The sequence below is a fragment of the Myotis daubentonii genome, chromosome 1 (genome assembly GCF_963259705.1).
Source record: "Myotis daubentonii chromosome 1, mMyoDau2.1, whole genome shotgun sequence".
NCBI classification, from domain to species: domain Eukaryota; kingdom Metazoa; phylum Chordata; class Mammalia; order Chiroptera; family Vespertilionidae; genus Myotis; species Myotis daubentonii.
This window is the reverse complement of record NC_081840.1, coordinates 158,049,464-158,068,295: the sequence shown is the minus strand read 5'-3', so window position 1 is coordinate 158,068,295 and position 18,832 is coordinate 158,049,464. Positions and strand designations below refer to the sequence as shown.

At 40.6% G+C, this 18,832-nt stretch overlaps 1 protein-coding gene across 1 annotated transcript in view; it reads right to left on the bottom strand.

Annotated features, from left to right (window-relative positions):
- ITIH2 (inter-alpha-trypsin inhibitor heavy chain 2) overlaps positions 1-14,000 on the bottom strand; it is a 41,301-nt gene extending 27,301 nt beyond the window's left edge. The window contains exons 1-6 of the mRNA XM_059663864.1: positions 13,778-14,000; positions 12,415-12,489; positions 10,457-10,489; positions 8,927-9,096; positions 4,585-4,689; positions 1,094-1,256 (exon numbers count right to left, since the gene is read on the bottom strand). Coding sequence (XP_059519847.1) covers positions 1,094-1,256; positions 4,585-4,689; positions 8,927-9,096; positions 10,457-10,489; positions 12,415-12,489; positions 13,778-13,921 — 690 coding nt within the window. The 5' untranslated portion in view covers positions 13,922-14,000. The remainder of the gene's footprint in view (positions 1-1,093; positions 1,257-4,584; positions 4,690-8,926; positions 9,097-10,456; positions 10,490-12,414; positions 12,490-13,777) is intronic.
- Between the last annotated feature and the right edge of the window lie 4,832 nt (positions 14,001-18,832).

The window sequence follows — 18,832 nt, the reverse complement described above, 5'->3', positions numbered from 1 at the left end:
TAGCTAGTAAGTGGCTGAGCCACACTTCAAACCCAGGGCCGAGTTCCTCAGGCTTTGTTCACTGCTTCTTGACTTTGAGTAGCTTCTGTCAGCTCCCGCTTTTCAGTCGACATTGTCATACTGTTCTTTAGCCTGATGACAAAATATGTGATAGTACCCTTTTCACATGTGAAAACATGGGCACTCAGGATAACTTGTCCCATGTCAGAAGGCCAGTATAGTGGGTTGAATGACAGTCCCCCAAAAGATATGTTTATATCAAGTCCCTGGAACTTGTGGATGTTATTTCATTTGGAAAAAGGTAATAGATGCAGCTAAAAATCTTTTGTTGTTATTGTTGTTGTTAATCCTTCCCAAGGATATTTTTTCCGTTGATTTTTTTTTTTTGAGGGGATGGAAGGAAGGGGGAGAGACACAGAGAGGGAAACATCAAAGATCCATCAACTGGTTGTCTCTGGGGCCAAGGATTGAGCCTGAAACCGAGGTATGTGTTCTTGACTGGAAGCGAACCTGTCACCCTTCAGTCACAGGCTGATACTCTAACCACTGAGCACCCAGCTGGAGCAAGAATCTTGAGATGAAATCATCCTGTACTATGCAGTGGTTCTTAAATCCAATGACAACTGTTCTTATAAGAGAAAAGGCAGAGTGAGATTGGGGACATGCAGAGGAGGTGATGATTGGAGTGATGTGGCCACAAGGCCAGATGTCAAACAATGCCAGCAGCTGCCAGACATGGGGGGGGAAAGCAAAGAATAGACTCTCTCCTAGAGTCTGTGGGAGTGCTGCCCTGCCAACAGCTTGATTTCAGACTTCTGTTCTCCAGAACTGTGAGAGAATAAATTTCTGTGGTTTTAAGCCCCCAGGTTGTGGTAATTTGTTACAGCAGTGCTAGGAAACTGACATAGCAAATAAGAAATCAAGCTGACATTGAAATCAGTAAGGAAGTGACCTGGTGAACTCCAAACTCATAACCTTTTCAGCACACCAAACTGTCTTGAAGAGTTGAGTGGCATCAAACACCATAAAGGGTGGCGAACAATAGAACCATAGGAGGATGACGTCACTGCACACCCTGCAAATCCACACTTACCTCCAAGTGTTTGGCCAGTCGTCCTGGATTCAGATGAAGTCTGTGTTCATAGGACCCCAGCTTCCTCCACTTCACTTCCTGGTAATGAAGTTCAAACTGCACCTTTGCTCCAGGTCGGATGTTCACTTCGGTTTTAAAGTTCTCCATATCAAGAACCCTGCTCCTGAAGATGTGAGCCCCTGATGTAAGTTATCACATGCATGACCGAGCACAAGACCCAGAATCTAGGCAGAGGGTAGTTGAATGGCTCAATTGTTCATGAAAACTAATAGTATATTAAAACCTCCATACAAATTCATTTCCATTAACACTTTCAGTCTCCTCTCTTACCTGATCTTTTCTTCTAGAGCAGTGGTTCTCAACCTTCTGGCCCTTTAAATACAGTTTCTCATGTTGCGGCCCAACCATAAAATTATTTTCGATGCTACTTCATAACTGTAATGTTACTACTGTTATGAATCGTAATGCAAATATCTGATATGCAGGATGGTCTTAGGCGACCCCTGTGAAAGGGTCGTTTGACCGCCAAAGGGGTCGCGACCCACAGGTTGAGAACCACTGTTCTAGAGCTTCTTACAGATTTGAGGGTCATTTGCAAAAAGCTCCCAGTTACTGATTCCTATTGTGTGCCAGAAACTTGACACATGTCATCATAGCTTGCAAAGCAGCTCTGCAAGATGGGTATCAGTACCCTTATTTATCAGACAATAACACATGAGACTAATAGAGAACTGGTAACCTGCTGAAGACCACACAGGTAGTCAGTTGTAGGGCCCAGCCTCACACTAAAGTTTAGATAACTCCAAAGAGAGCACCCATTTCCTCTGCTGCACTGTAGTCTCATTTCAGAAATTCTTTAATTCTGAAAGTCTTCGAAAAGAAGACATCTATTATTTCTTCAAATTGAATATGTATTTCCAGCATAAGGCCTTACTTAGTCATGTACATTCAAGCCCAGTGCCATCATTGGTCTTGAAATGTTTATGGTTTTAAAGAGAAATTATCAAATGAGGGTAATATGAGCATTAAGATACATAATTAATATTTTTAAAAAGTTAACTTAACTAACTAAGCAAGGTGAGATTGTGATAATGAGCCCATTGGGGATCAGGGAAGTACTGTGGGAAGTCAGCATGGGATACCAGGTGGCTGAAGAAAAAGATGAGCATGGCCTGGTGCACGCCTATCAGCATGTGACCATAGGCCTTATTATCTGGGGAGTGAACCAGAACATGAGCACTATGGTCTGTTATACCTGCAGTACCTAGGAGAATTTCTGTTGCTAATAAATATTTGTAGAGCGAATAATAACAAATGAGTGAACGATGTGGTCAAAGTGATGGTAAAGATGGCAAAATGATATCCTAAAGATAAAAGAACCCTATCAACCTGGATCAGCACTGGAGATGTTTCCTCTGCTTGGGATTTCTTCTCTCCTTTCTCTATCTGGATAAATTTTTACAATCTAACTGTGCTCAGTTCAAACATCAGGTCCTCTGTGATGATTTTTCTGGACTCCCAGACAGAATTGTACACTTGAGCTCCCATAAGGTTTTGTATCCTCTCTACATGAGCACTTACTCCATCATATATTACTAGAAGCCCAGTGCACAAATTTGTGTACAGGTGGGGTCCGGCTGGCCCATCCTGATTGGGGCCAATTGGGCCAGGCTGGCTGGGGGTAGGGGCCATGGTGGTTTGCCAGCTGGCCCCGCCCCCTGGTCAAACTCCTGGTAGAACTCCCAGTTAAGGTGACAATTTGCATATTATCCTTTTATTATGTAGGATATGTAATAGCCCCTTAAAATGATATATATTATGTATATGAAAGCCACCTCTATACTATAGGTTCCTTGGCTGTCTCCTCTGCTAGCTGCAGTGTTTGCTGTGGAGTTGTCGCCTTTGACAGAACAGGGTACAGAGTTCAATGAACTTTCATTGAATGAATAAAGGAATGAATGAAATGAAAATAATTTTAAATAAAGGTAAATTTGGGGATGTAGAAGAGGTGGAGGAGATGAAGGAAAAGTGGATGGCAGGATCTGGAAGATTAGATAGGCAGTGTGAGAAGTGACTGGTTGAAAAGTCCTTTGAAGTTTCTGGCTTGAGAGGCTCCCTTTTTGAGGGTGAAAGCCTTACTCCATAAAAATAAGGCAGAATAAATAATTAAAACACATTCCAAACCTTTATTTCTGAATACAATTGACCCTTGAACAATGCAGGGGTTTAGAAGTAGCAAATCAGTATGTGACTTTTGACTCTATAGTCAACCCTTCCTATTCATGGGTTTTGCAACCACAGATTCAAACAACTGTGCATGGAAAACAGTATTTTTGGGAATCCTCAGTTGGGAATGCAAAAATATTGTTTCTACTCTAGGTTGGTTGAATCCGTGAATGCAAAGGGCAGGCTCTATCTATTTTTTTTTTTTTAAAATCCTGGTGTAATTGCACCCAAGCAGTTTAAATTGTGTTGTTCAAGGGTCAATTCTACATGGTAAGTGTTGTCACCAGATCACCAGTACTTCTGTAGTTTCTCTACACCAAGCATGTCAAACTCACGGCCTGTGGGCCGCATGAGGTCCACAACAAATATTTTTGCGGCCCAACCAATATAACGGTATGTAAGAAACATTTTGATGTAGTCCCATTTGTTCATTTTCTCTTTAGTTTCAAGTGCCCTAGGAGCTGTATCAGTGAAGAAATTGCTTCGGCATATGTCTGAGATTTTGTTGCCTTTGGATTCTTCTAGAATTTTTATGGTTTCCTGAAATTTCGTATCTTAATTTTTACAATATCCTGTTATACATAATTATTAATAACAAACTACAATGTTTGCTGATGACTAATTATTATAATCTTGTTGCATTCATTTTCCTTATGTGCCTTACATGCCTTACGCACAGGCGCACCATTTCTCTCCACTAATACTATCAGCAAATATGTTAGCAGGCAATTGCCACGTCATTAGTCTTGGACTGACTTGTTTGGTGTGTGCAACAGGAAATATTTTGCTTTTTGAGAACAAGAAAATTAGGTTTACTTGTGTTACACTTATAATTTGTGCAGTTATTCATTGTCTGGTAATTTAATGTTCAAAAATATATTAATTTTTAATAAAATGGTCTATTTTGTGTTAATGATTACTCATTTATTTCAGCTCTTTGTATTCAGCATGTCTCTATCGAAATAAACCTACATTTCTATGAAAATTGAAACTTTTGTTTTTTTGCGGCCCACATAAACTTAAACTTGTTTATTTGGCCCATGTTAGCCTTTGAGTTTGACATGTTTCCTCTATATACTCTTTTAGCAAATCAACATTAGCTACAGAACATCCAACTGCAAGTTATGTAAGGATAGCTCATTTGCTGCAGAGAGGCCTTAGGGAATAGAAACTGGAGCACTGAACTCTACCATCTGACTACAAGGGTGTGCGCTCTTGAAGAAGGGACTGGGGGGACAGCAGTGGGATGGGGGCGCGGGCCTTACCTCACCAATCCGGTGCTTTTGTCTTTTGCTCTTGCCTGTGAGTAGAGGGCTCTACCCACGGTTTTCTCCTTAATGGAACTAGTGAATGTAGTGCCATCTACACTCCTAGAAAATGACAGAAAGCTACCAGTTGGTCTGAATATAAAGCAAACAAAAATAGCAAAACTAACAACAACAACAACAACAACAACAACAACAAAAAACAAGCAAACATGCCAACAAGGTGGATTTACTGAATGGGGGCAATGATCATTTTGTACCTGGAAAAGAAGAAGAGAGACATTTACATATTTCAAACACAAGAGTCTCTTCATCTGACAGTGTGATTTAAGAGGGACATGTAGTCTCCCATCGTCCTAAAAGCTTTCCCTCACTACTGTTGCTTGTGTTAAAAATGTTCCTTATTTTCAAAATTTACCCTGCAGATAAGGTATTGTTCTTATTGGGTAACTTTAAAAAAAATTTAAAACTTTTTTTAATAGTTGACATTCAATATTATTTTATAATAGTTTCAGATATACATTTATATCATTTATATAATTTTTAGTGATGAAACATTTATATAATTTATGAAGTGATCCTCCTATAAGTCTAGTACCCACCTGGCACCATATATAGATATTACTATATCATTGACTATATTCCCTTTGCTGTACTTTACATTCCATGACTCTTTTATAACTACCAATTTTTACTTCTCAATTCCTTCACCTTTTTTGCCCAGCCTCCTAAGTCCCCTTCCCTCTAGCAATCATCAGTCTGCTCTCTACATCTATAAGTCTGTTACAATTTTGTTTGTTCATTTATTTTGCTCTTTAGATTCCACATGTAAGTAAAATCATATTTGTTTTTCTCTGTCTTATTTCACTTAGCATAATACTCTCTAGGTTCATCTATGTTGTTGCAAAATGTAAGATTTCATTCTTTTTTATGGCTGAGTAATATTCCATCATTTACATGTACTACATTTTCTTTATCCACTCATCTATTGGTTTGCACTTAGGTTGCTTTGGGTGTCCCTTCTGAATCACAAACATGCTTAGAAGAGGTAACTGATAAGTCACGAGTTAATCTGGCTTATATTTGCTTCATAAGATCAATCTTCTATGAGTTAAGGGTCTACCATAGCTTGCAGGCATTTTGCTCTCCTACAAGGGTGACAGAGAATAAAGAAAGCTGGAAAAAGGTGCTGGTGAATGAACCCTTTTGCAAAGTTTGTGTTTACCCCTCTAACATCTCCCTTGGGGACCTCTATCCTCTCTTTACATCTCCATCTCTATCTACCTGAATTTTAGCTGGCTGTTATATAATCCATACCAAGAAATGATAGGTTACAGCAGTTGAATTATAGAATTTTAGAAATGAAAGGGAGCTTATGGCACTCAAATGGGTAGTATCTCTCCTCAAGAAGGAACTTCGAAATGTGTGAAAATGTTTTTGGTTGTTCTGATCACTAAAAGAGGGCATGATAAAAGGGCACCAAGAATGCTAGATATTCTGTAATGTGAAGGGTAGTTTTGCTAAAAATTGTCCTGCCCCAAGCACCAATAGCATACTTGTTGAGGCACACCTCTGTGTTTGCCTCTTTAGATGAGAGAAATCAGAACCAAGAAGACAAGTAACTTGTTCAAGGTCACACAGTTGGTCAGAGACTGAACTAGAACTGCACCCCACGTGCCAGGTTAGCACTATTTCTACCAATTATTCTAAGGTTCAAAGACCAAAAAGTTTTAAGGACAAAAGTAAATCATCTCTATTAGTAGAATATTTGGAACCTTGATAGAAAAGGCAGAAGAAATATTTTGCATATGGCGGTCTGCACAACTCCTATTAAATTGTAGTGATATAAGCAACTATTTCCTCTGGTCTTATAAATTCAGCCCTGTGTAGAAGGAGACCAAATAAATGTATATACATAACTCTGGCTTTCATCACCTCAAATCTTCTATGAAATGAGATATGAAAAGTGGAGAGAAAAATAGAAAGAAGATATACTTAGAATGAGTTCTGGTTTTGTGGTTTAAAAGTAAAAATATATTAAAATAGTTTTAAATATAAATTTTCAGACGCAATATTACATAACATCCCTACATAAAAGCTTTTCATTCTACATTTGCTTTCTAGAAAAAGCTTACTAAAAATGTTTTAAAAATAATTTTCTAAGCCAATTCAAAGGATACCTATTCAAAGTCATATAACGCATTTTTCTACATACTTTGTTTTGTTTAGAAAATATAGTAATTGGCTCTACAGTTTTTAGAAGTTAACATGCATGGTATTTGAATCCTTTATTATTCACAGTTATATTGATTATATTGGTATAAAGAAGACAAAAGCAGACGAGAAGTAACTCAATCTAATGTCTTAATAAAAAACCAGCCAGAATGTATGCGGAGCATTGTCTCTCTTCTAGGCAACTGGAAAAGGACATTGGCCAAGTGGAGCACCCACTGGGGATGGCCACCCAAATGGTCAAGGGATAGAAAGCCACCCAGTCACTTGAAGGAACAGGAAACATTTAGCCTCGATAAACGAAGCTGCCAAGTGGGACAAAGTAACTGGCCTTCACTGTTTGAAAGGTATTGCAGTGGTTGAACATTTTTGTTGTTGTTGTAGAAATCTTCAAACATAAAAAGAATAATATAAGCAACTCCACAGATCCATCACTGAAGTACACTATTAGCAATATTTCAGCTAATTTCAATTTTCTGAACCCCCACTCTCTTCATCTTGATTATTCTGAAGCCAATCTCAGACAGTATGTCATTTCCTTCTAGAACTCTTCATTATGTATTTTGTAGAGAATTTATAAAAAATTGTAGTAGAACCCTAGTTACTGGGTAGAAAATAGAACAGATTTCAATTAAGTATAAGAAATAATTCTAACAGACATATCAACTATAGAGTGGATTGCCCTGGGAAGTAGCAAGTTTTTTTTTTTTAATTTTGTTTTATTGCTTAAAATATTACAAAGAGTATTATATATGTCTCCTTTTCCCCCCCTTCTTGACATTCCCCCAGCTTCCCCTATCCCCCAGTGTCTTATGTCCATTGGTTATGTTTATATGCATGCATACAAATCCTTCGGTTGATCTCTTACCCCCCCTCCCGCCCCCCAATCCTCCCCAGCCTTCCCGCTGTAGTTTGATAGTCTGTTCCATGCTGCTCTGCCTCTGTATCTATTTTTGTTCATCAGTTTATAATGGTCTTTATTATCCATAAATGAGTGAGATCATGTGGTATTTTTCCTTCATTGACTGGCTTATTTCACTTAGCATAATGCTCTCCAGTTCCACCCATGCTGTTGCAAATGGTAAGAATCCCTTATTTTTTACAGCAGCGTAGTATTCCATTGTGTAGATGTACCACAGTTTTCTAATCCATTCATCTGCTGATGGGCACTTAGGCTGTTTCCAGATCTTCGCTATGGTAAATTGTGCTGCTACGAACATAGGGATGCATATATCCTTTCTGATTGGTGTTGCTGGCAAGTTTATTATTAAAGAGACTCGAGGCCCAGAGCATGAAATTGCACGAGTCCCAGACCCACTGCACTGGCGGGTCGTGGGACCCCAGGACCCACCATGTGTGAGTAGCTCATCACCGCGAGCTCTGCCTCGCTGTGCAAGCTGTGAGCCCCTCTTCACCCCACACACTGTGAGCCCCACCTCACTGCATGAGCCATGAGCCCCACCCTGCTGTGCTGCTTTAGCTGTGAGCCCCACCCCACTGCCATGAGCAGCTCATGGGCTGAGGGGAAGGACGGAGAGGTGTTCCATGAACCTCCTGGTGACCGGTCGTTTGATCATTACTGCGTTACGGCGTTACAGCCACTGGCCTTTTATAATATAGATATTTAAGTCAAGCCTGGATAATCTACTTTTCAGGGGTATAATAGTGGAATTCAATCACTGGACTGATGATTGGACTTGATGGTTCTCATATTTTTTTTCCATAGAGAAACATAAGACAGATGACACTGAACTGCTCTGCACACACTCATATATGGTTTCCTGGAAGCCAGAGCAATTTCTTATATTTATCTCCCCCACCCTGCCACCAAGAGAGTACATTAAAATGCAAGTAAAGTGAGAGGTTGTTACTATAGAGATAGCTTAAATTTGTTTTAATTTATTAGAAATGAAAATCAAATCCTTCACAAATTCTGATATTTTTAACAGAAACAAATTATTGGGACCCACTCCACAATGACCCTTGCCATCCAGTGGGTGCAAAGCTCTGAGAGTGAGAAACACTGGAGCAGCTGACCGTTAAGGCCCATTCTAACTACGATTCTGTGAGTAGAGCATATCCAATTTCTGCTCACATAAGAGTTACTCACATGGAGAAGTTGGAAATGAAGGCTCCTTTGGGAATCTGAACATCAAACACAACATCCTGAGGCTGTGGGGAGTTGTTCACCACTTTGGTCTGAATCATGGTGTTGGCCATACGAGAAGTAATAGTGGATTGGACTTTGTAGCTATAAAGAGTTACTTGATCAACATCTTCCTGTTGACAAGAAAGCATAGCTATACTCAGAAAATAATTACACAAAACCTCACTATGTATTTGATGCTAAGAGTAGTACATCTTATTATGAACAATTCTGAGGCATTATTAAGTGTATATCTCAGGTGGGTATTATCAAGCATTCTCCTAACTTGAAATACCCACCCCCCCCAGCCCCCCACCCCAGGCAGAAGTCTGCCTTTATTTTGAGATCTTGACATGCCTTTCAGGTTTATATGTCTATTAATAATGATTTTTAAAGGTAGAACACAAGTAGAAAATGGTTGTGGGAAGCAAGATTGGATTGGAAAAGCCCTAGAAATAACTTCAAATGCAGGGCCATAGTGAGAGAAAGGATACAGCATTGCAGGGTTGGAAGGGGACCCTGGCTGCACCTCCAGAGTGGGGTGCAGCCAGGGTTATGGTGAGGTGGAAGACACACACGGTCTCCATACTGCTGTCTATCGTCTTTGATTTTATGTATTACAATTTAATCTTCTCCCAGTCTTCTTCTCCTTCCCCAAAGAAAGACACTGATAGGTGAGAACACTGATAAGCACTCTGTACCCCCTTTGCCAGTCCTTCTCCACTCAATTAAGGCAGCCCCAGTGTAAAGGCTACAGTTTATGAGCATGCTCAAGGCAAGGGATTACAAACACATCGTTTTTTGGAGGTGCCTGAGAATTGCAAGCTGCTTCAGGACTATGGCAATGTAGCCCCATTAGATTTTGCTTTTTTTCTTCAAAAGGATTTGCTTATTTCAATACTAGGTGTCATCTCTCAAGCTTTCTCATTCAAGATGAAACCTTTCAACTCAACATCCAACTAAGATAAAACCCAGGCTGGTATTTGTCCTTGCTACTCCTTAAACCTGTGCTTTTCACAATTTCTGTCAGTTCAGAGCAGGAAGCCAACACAAACCACTTCCTTTTGATACTTTCTTGCCACGGGAAACACGACCTTGAACATCTCAGGGAATCGAGTCATTTCATTTTTAAGAGTTCATTTCCCACACTCTTTTACCTCCAGAGCTGTGAGATGTGATATTTGAAATCAAAACTGTTAAGCTGGAATAAATATATATGCTTGGATGAAATCTATGTTGGCAAAACTTAAGAAAATAAAGAGAAAGGGCATTTTCAACTCTTGGTAACACCTCCTCTGGTTGCTTGTACACGGTTCTCTTTCATGCTGAGTTTTAGACACACTTCCAAACAGAATTGGGCAAGAGGGTATTTCGAAAGTCAGGTAAATGCTCTCAGTGATGGAGACAAAGGAGGTAACCGAGCTGATTTCTAGATAATAGGTAACAGAAAAATCATTCAGGTATCAATATTTAACAAAATCAAAGTAAACTTACCATGGCTTCTCCAGATTCTCCAGAAACACTTCTCTGTGAAAGGAAGTTAGATAATCATTCTTCAAAAGTGTGTTACTTATTACCTTGTGGGCAAAAACTGCTTTCTCTCAGTTAAAAAAAAAAAGTGTTCCCCCCTCGCCCCTGCAATCCTGAGCTATAATCTATTCACTGGAGCCAAGACATAAATATCAAACATTCTGGGATACTATTTCACACTGGTGTGTTCTCTGAACAAATTTCTCAGCCCACTTTGGGTTGCATGCCCATCACTGTTTATATAATGCTAAAACGAATGTTTCTAAATGAAAATATCCAACCAAACTCATGCTGAGTAGCATATTTCACCTTCAACCTTTTGCATGATTGAGTTTTTATTCAATTGGATGGTTGTTGGGTGCTTTTTTTCTACCATGGGGCTCTGGACATGCCATCCCATTGTCTGCAATGCTCCCCCTTCCTGGTCACCTCTGTCCCCTCCCTCAATGTCACAACTCCTATTCCTCCTTCAGATCTCAGCTCAGGCAGAATTTTCTCAGTGAAGTTCTCTCTGACCCTCTCTCATCCCCAGACCAGGTAAGCTTCCTTTACTAAGCATTTCATAGCAGCATAGCCCTCCTTCAAAGGAAGATAGTGGGAATATGTGTCTGTCTCCTCCATTAGACTAAGCTCCATGGGAGTTGGGATTTTGATGTGTTTTCTCCTTGGTGGAGCTAAGCCTGGTGACTGGCGTGTGGAATCTCTGTACCCTAACTGCTCTGCTAGGGAATTATCCACAGGAAAGATTGTCCTGTGGGCATGGAAAGCTGAGTGCCTTTAGAGTGATGGATGAATATTTCATGTCTGGTGAAGTTTAAAATAATAATCCAGGTGTTGGATATAAGCTTAGCTTGTTGCCTGATTTGGGGTGAACTGAGGTTTTAAGAGATATTACATGACATAATGAGTCAACAGTTGCCTCCTTTTAGACTTTTCAAGTGAAATTTTCTTTTTTTTTTTTTAAATATATTTTATTGATTTTTTACAGAGAGGAAGGGAGAGAGATAGAGAGCTAGAAACATCGATGAGAGAGACATCGATCAGCTGCCTCCTGCACATCTCCTACTGGGGATGTGCCTGCAACCCAGGTACATGCCCTTGACCGGAATCGAACCTGGGACCTTTCAGTCCGCAAGCCGACGCTCTATCCACTGAGCCAAACCGGTTTCGGCTCAAGTGAAATTTTCAATGACTACGTTTTCTCTCTTGTGGGTAGATGAAGACCCTGACACGAGGGCTTGCCTATTGGGTTTTAATATTATTGGTCTACAAAAAACCTGGACTTCTGGAAAGTCAAAAATTCATACCCAAACAAAATAAGTCACCAGTCAGCTTAGCGTTGTTTCCATAAATACCTTTCTCAGCATGTAGGCTCTTTGGGGAAAAAGCCAAGCCCTTCCTGGCTCCTGGAGAACTCACCCCCACGAATGAGAACATCTTGTCTAAGCTGCCTCTAGAGTGCAGGCCGCAGTGTGGCCAGTTCTCTGAGCCACTCCCATGCTCCCTGAGCTACACCCCAAGAGAGCAGTGACCAGAGGAAAGAGAATGTGTGGCTGCAAGTGGGACATACCTGCCACTACTGGGATGGGAAATACCCCCTATGAAGAAGTTCTTCCTTATCAGGCAGTAAAATCATCCCATAATCTTCAAGTTTAAAGAAAACACATAGCTGTATATCCTTCAAGGGGCTAAGGTGGCCATTAGTCCCTTGGGGGCTCAGGGACAGCTGCATAGAAGTCTCTGTTGATTTTTACCTTGAAAATGCTTCCACTTGCCTGTAAAACCACCGGGCTCCTTTCTGCTTAAAAAACCCATGAGCTCTCGAGAACACCTAGCAAAAAGTATCTTAATCCTTCTCCTGCTTCTTCAATCATGGTCTCTTTTACTTATTTTCCCCTTTTGGAACTTAAGGCTTACTGTACCTGATGCCTCCGGTTCTCGGGCACAAATTGAAATCTGCCTGGAGCCAGTTCCACAAGATCTTCATATTCTGCAAACTTAAAAAAAAGTTTAAGATGTTTATTTATATTAATGAAAACAATTATTAATGTTTTATTAATAGAGCAAAATAAGCAGGTGGTGACAGACATAAAAGTATTCATTATATTATTTTATCTCATTTCCTATACCTCTGGGCAGTCTCACATTTTTGCATGAATATTTCTTTAATATATTTATGTTTGCTAGTTATTAAGTGGAAGAAATTAATTTATGAGTTTGCCTAAAGATGATGTGACATAAGGTAGGAGTAAAAGTAACCCACGGTTCAAGTGTGTGTCTGGGGGAAGTAGTGGGTAGATCTTGGCATCAACAGTGTCTGGATATATGTGAACCATTATCCACTGGATTAAGAATGTTGATATAAAAGTAATACCAGTAAGATGTGATAGAAAAAACACAAACAAATGTGGGTGTGTTGGCTTTAATTCCGGTGGTTTTCAGTACACTCCAGTGTTTTTTAAAGTGTTGGGAAATATGGAAGTTTCTAAGCAGACAGAGTGATCCTTCCTCTCCCCGCAAATAGGCTATCCTGTTTTTTGGCATTTTTTGTAGACAATCCACTCTGCAAGTATTACAGTCTGCGGCATCTCCCAGGATATTCCCATAATACATGCTGCTTTCTGGCATCAAAATAGCTTTTGTATGACTTTCAAAATGACTCAGTCCAAGGTTTTTCTTATGTAGGGATGGCCAAAGGACCAAAGTGAAGACCTTGAGCTCTGGGAATAATTCCTGCACTCCACCAGCCCACTTGCCACCTTCCCCTTTAACAGGAATATTTAACATGCTCTTATCACAGAAATCATCGTCCACGTAGGTATGAAAACCAATAGTGCTTTGATAATGACTTTTATTATTCTCTGTAAGAGTGATAAGGACATGTCATCATCAACATCATCATCATAGCTAATAATTATTAGGTGCTTTCTGGGCTAGATAATTTACATATGTCATTTAATTCTCAAACATCCTTTGAGGTGGGTCAGTTATTATTCCCATTTTTTTAGATAAGAAGCGGGCAGCTGTACTCCATAAATGTTACATGATGGGGCCAGCACATTGAGCTTGAATGAGTTTCAAATGAGTTTCATCTCATTTGAAACTGTTAATGGTTTAAAAAGTAAATACACAGCCCAGTAATTATAACAGTGAATACTTCTACTCAGATGAGTTTATCATAAATTTCCTTTCCACCCCAAAGACAGTCCTTGAAGAGCAACAGCAACAGGCTAGTTCCTGAGCATCTGTATAGGCAAGAGCAAGGAGGCTTCTGCAAGTACTTACTTCTGGGAGTCCATTGGTGGGGATTTCGAAGGCTTGTGCCTTGGAAAGAAAGAACCAGACGAGAAAGCTCGTGAGCCATTGCATCTTGCTGGGCAGCTTGGCCAAGGGCTCCAGTGCAGGGTCTGGGGAGAATTCCCCTCTCATCCAACGGAGTTCAAAGGAACAGCAGAGGAGTACAGTTCGATTTTAAAAAGTAGAAAAAAGAGGAAGAAAGCTCTCAAACTTTGTTCAAACACGGGACAAATATTTGTTCTGGAGTTCAAACTCGAGCTGAGGGGGTGGGTTGGACACCCAGAGGTTATTCAAACAGCAAGGCCAGAGGCAGTCCCTGGGCTGTGAGAACCCTTCAGGCTCCATGACATGCTGCCTCCACTTCTGCTTCTTCTTTTTTCGCCTCTGCGGATGTTTGTTCCTCTTAAAATCAGAGAGGCCTAAAGATAAGTGCCATCCTCCTTGAAGGACCAAGAGAGGAACTGTAGTGAGAAACAGAGGCAGAGAGAGAGAGAGAAAAAAAAGCTAAGTGAAGTTTCTGGAAACAAAATCCTTTGATTTAAATGAAAGAAGGAGGAATTTAGCAAAAATGGGAGACAAAACTGAATGCTTTTCTGAGCAACGCATTCCTGGTCAGTGTTTTCCCTCTCTTTGGTAACTGAGTACCTATCACACGCGGAGAACTGGGCGGGCAGCGGTGCTGGATACAAAGGCCGCTCTTCAGTGAGGACGCTTCATGGGAGTGTGATGAAGAGAGCGGGGTCCTTCCCGCTGCCCTGATCAGCCTTTGCTCAAGTCTGAGGCAAGTCAGTCCTCCCCAGTCCCAGAATCCGGGGAAGCCCAGCCTGGAAGCAGAGTGTATTATTCCTTCCCATTCACAGTCTGGATAGAATAATAAAGTCAAGTAGGATCTATTGAGCCCTGCCTGGTGCCAGGCACTTTTACTTTCATGATCTTTAAATTTTTTTTTTTTAAATCTATAAAAGAGTCATGTGATGTGTGCACTGTATTTATCCTCATTTACAATTGAGGAAAATAAGGTTAAATAATTTATTCCACATCTCACAGTTGGTAAGTAGAGACAAGGATCAAGGTCGGCCTGACCCCAAAGCCTTTGCTCTTCAGGACTGAGTCCAAGGGAAGCAACCTGCCGCCCGTCATTGGGATCCAATGTCCCAGGTATGAATTGAGACTAGAATTTACCTGTAGTCCCCAACATAGTCTCCTTGATGAGCCCGCTTCTTGAGCCTCTCCTGCAGACATCTGCTTCAACCAGGCCCGTGCTGTGCACCCCAGAGTTGGGAGAGGCTCCTGCCACTGCCGCTGCATTCACCAGCTGTGAGCCCAGCTTCTGGCTGAGCAGCACTCCCCCTGTGGGAGAGCACTGACCACCATGGGGCAGCTCCTGCATTGAGCGTCTGCCCCCTGGTGGTGAGTGTGTGTCATAGTGACCAGTCTTTCTGCCCTTTGGTCTATTTGCAGACTAGCCTTTTATTATATAGGATATTTTGAATGACCTCAGAACAACCAAACTGAGGGCAGCCTGGATCAGTCTTCTCTTTTCATGCTGATAGCCTATCTCCAAATTCCAAGGTCTTGGACAGAATACCATGTTTGATCTCTTAATGTTTAGAACAGTGGTTCTCAACCTTCCTAATGCTGCGACCCTTTAATACAGTTCCTCATGTTGCGGTGACCCCCAACCATAAAATTATTTTCGTTGCTACTTCATAACTGTAATTTTGCTACTGTTATGAATCATAATGTAAATATCTGATATGCAGGATAGATTTTCATTGTTATAAATTGAACATAATTAAAGCATAGTGATTAATCACAGAAACAATATGTAATTATATATGTGTTTTCTGATGGTCTTAGGCGACCCCTGTGAAAGGGTCTTTTGACCCCCAAAGGGGTCGCGGCCCACAGGTTGAGAACTGCTGGTTTAGAAACTCCATTGCTCCCTACCAGTGTAGGTGTGTATTCAGGTCAGGGTCCTGAATGTGGGACTCTCCCACCTCACCTGGGCAACTGAAATCCAATGAATTAAAAGTATCCACTGTTACTTAAACTCTCCTTATTTATAGGATGGCAATCACTACTGCAAATGCCATAATAATATCCACTTTCATGTGTTAGAAAATCGGTAAGAAATTTAAGATAATTTTTTTTTTACTATATTTCATAATGTTTAAGCAAAACAGTAATTCATTTAGGTACTCAATGAGAATTCTAAGGAATATCAATAAACTTGAGGTTCATGACTCTGAGTATATCACTGTGGCTTAACTAACAGTGTGGCAATAGCCATCAGAGACTTATAAAATTCAGTTCTAGTTCAATCATTGTGCAAGTATAGTTTTAAAAGTCCAATGTCAAAGGTGAACTAATTTACAAATAACTGTAACTGATCCTCTACTTCTTGTTCATTAGTTCAGATGAGACATAATCTGGAGAATGTCAGTTTTCAACACATATTTGAATTCTGATGGCTTCCTCTCATAGTGAAGTTAAGACATTTTGCTTTAGATTTTTAATGGATTATTTGTTTTAATTTTTCAAGAGGATATTCTATTATTCTGCTAAATCCTTTTTCTCCCCTCTTAGGCACAGGTGGGGGTTAATGTAATTTGGGGCCAGACATAAAGAAATTTCAAAAGAAAAATGTTAAAAATTGGATAGATGTACTACAAGCCAAAAATACAAAATTAGAAAGTGTGGGTTTAAAACAACAGACCTTTTGCCTGATTCTTGGACATACTACCTATTGTCCTCACTCAGAGGTTCAGGCTCAGAGAAGCAAGAGAAAAAATGGAGAGGAATACATTGCTTCTACCTGGAAGTGACACGTGTCATTTCCATTCATAGGCCTACGATCAGACTAAGGCACATGGCTATGCTTAATTTCAAGGGCAGGAGGTGGGGGAAAAGAAATTGCAATCTTTTCCTATGCTGGATAGGATAGGGAATTTGGATTTTGGTATAGAGTAATGTCTACCACTGATGGAAAGCTGGAACTGAGAAATGAATGTTAACAAGAATTAGCTCCAGAATTATATATATTTATTTATTTCAGAATATATATATTTATTGATTTCAGAGAGGAAGGGAAAGGGAGAGAGAGATGAAAACATCAATGAGAGAAAATCATTGATCGGTTGCCTCCTGCACACCCCCTACTGGGAATTGAGGTCATAACCCAGGCATGTGCCCTTACCTGGAATTGAACCATGACCTCCTGGTTCATGGGTGGATGCTCAACCACTGACCAAAACCAACCGGACTAGAATTTTTGAAAATATCAGGGAGGCCCTTGAACTTCCCACCAAGCAGAGAATAGCACATTCAAACAACCTTTACCTAAACAGCAACGGTGACTAACTGACAAAGGGTTGCTGCAATCACAAATTTTCACTTTCCATAAGGCCTCGCACTCCCTCTTCCTGAGCAATACTGACTTAGCCAGGAGCCCCTTCAACATATTGTGAAAGAAATAGACCTCTGGGATCAACTGATTAGGAGACTGATCTCTTCGCGGAAACACTGGGAGTGTTTTCAGTCGGAAGCTGCTGTGTGGGATCAGGAAAAGGGGACCACAATCTGGGAGAAGCTGTGTGAATAAAACAGTCTGGGAGAAGCTGAAAGAAGGTTTTTAGAGCCACAGTTTATGGGGGAGAAAGAGCCCAGTTTCATTCCACGTTTCTGCTTTTATTTTGTATAAGTCTATTCGAAGTGGCATTTGCATGAGATGAATATAAAATTCACTTGAGATGTTTTTCAAAACGTGTCCCCACTAGATGGCGAAAGGTGCTCACCAATTTTGAACTGATCTCAAGGACCCGTGCAAAGTAGGGGGTGAAGAACTTCAAAGCAAAATATTAATCACACAATTGAGGGTATGAACTTCTATAATAAGAAGCCTTATTATAGTGCATTAAATGAGCATAACCTAGTATTTCTAGAACTTGATTATGTGGTTTTTCTCTCTAAAAACACATTTAAATAATCACATATTAAAAATATTGATTGATTCTGACACATAACACATAATGAATACATGAGCGAATCATGTATAAGTATCATGGATTAACTGTACTTATAAAACAGGAGATGTGGCTATTTATTTATAGTAAACTAATCGTTCACTCAAGCTACCAATATATATGAATACTTCTATATGCGAAGCCTGCCTTGAGACTCTTCCTGGCAGCCATCTAGGGGAGTGGTGAAGAGCAGATCTTTGGGGCTCTGAGTTTGTACTTTAGTTTCTACCACTTATTAGCTATGACCTTGAAAAGCTACTCAACCTCTTTGGAATTCTCACTAAATGAAAAATAAATACAGAAGTTGGCCACTGTCCATTGGGTATTTTGTTGTATGCAGACGGACACATTCTATCCAGTAAAATCATTATTCTGTGAGGCTGTTTTGGATGAGATTAACATGTACCGGTAAATTGGCAGACTTTGAGTAAAGCAAATTGCCCTCTCTAACATGGGTGGGCCTCATCCAATCAATTGAGGCCTGAATAAAACAAAAGACTCACCCTCCTTCCAACCGAGAGAGAGTTCTGGACTCAAACTGCAACTGTTCCCGGAGTCTCACCTTGCAGATTTTGGACTCACGAAGCCTCCACAAGCACGTGAGCCAATTCCTTAAAATAAGTTTCTCTCTTAGGTGTACAACTCCTCTTTCTCTGGAGAACCCTGACTAAGACAGGTGTCCTGTGAGTGGGGCTGATTTTTTCTCTCTCCTGAACAGACTGCTGGGACAAGTTCTCCGGTGGAGGAATCTCCAACTGCAAATCCCTCAGCAGTGGCCATGTCTGTTCTGCAGTTGCTCAGAGTGTCTCCCTCAGCCACTGGCTTCTTGTTATCTACTCCCCTCTGCTGGTGTCATGTTGAGTGTCTCCTTGCAGTCCTCATGTGCGGAAACCAGGTGACCCAATTGCATCTCCCTCACACACCGCGGGCAATGTGCAGTTCACTCCTCAGATTGCCTTTCCCCCTCACAGATGGCTCAGCCAGCCTCGTAGGGAGGGGAGACACCAGAGTGCGCCAG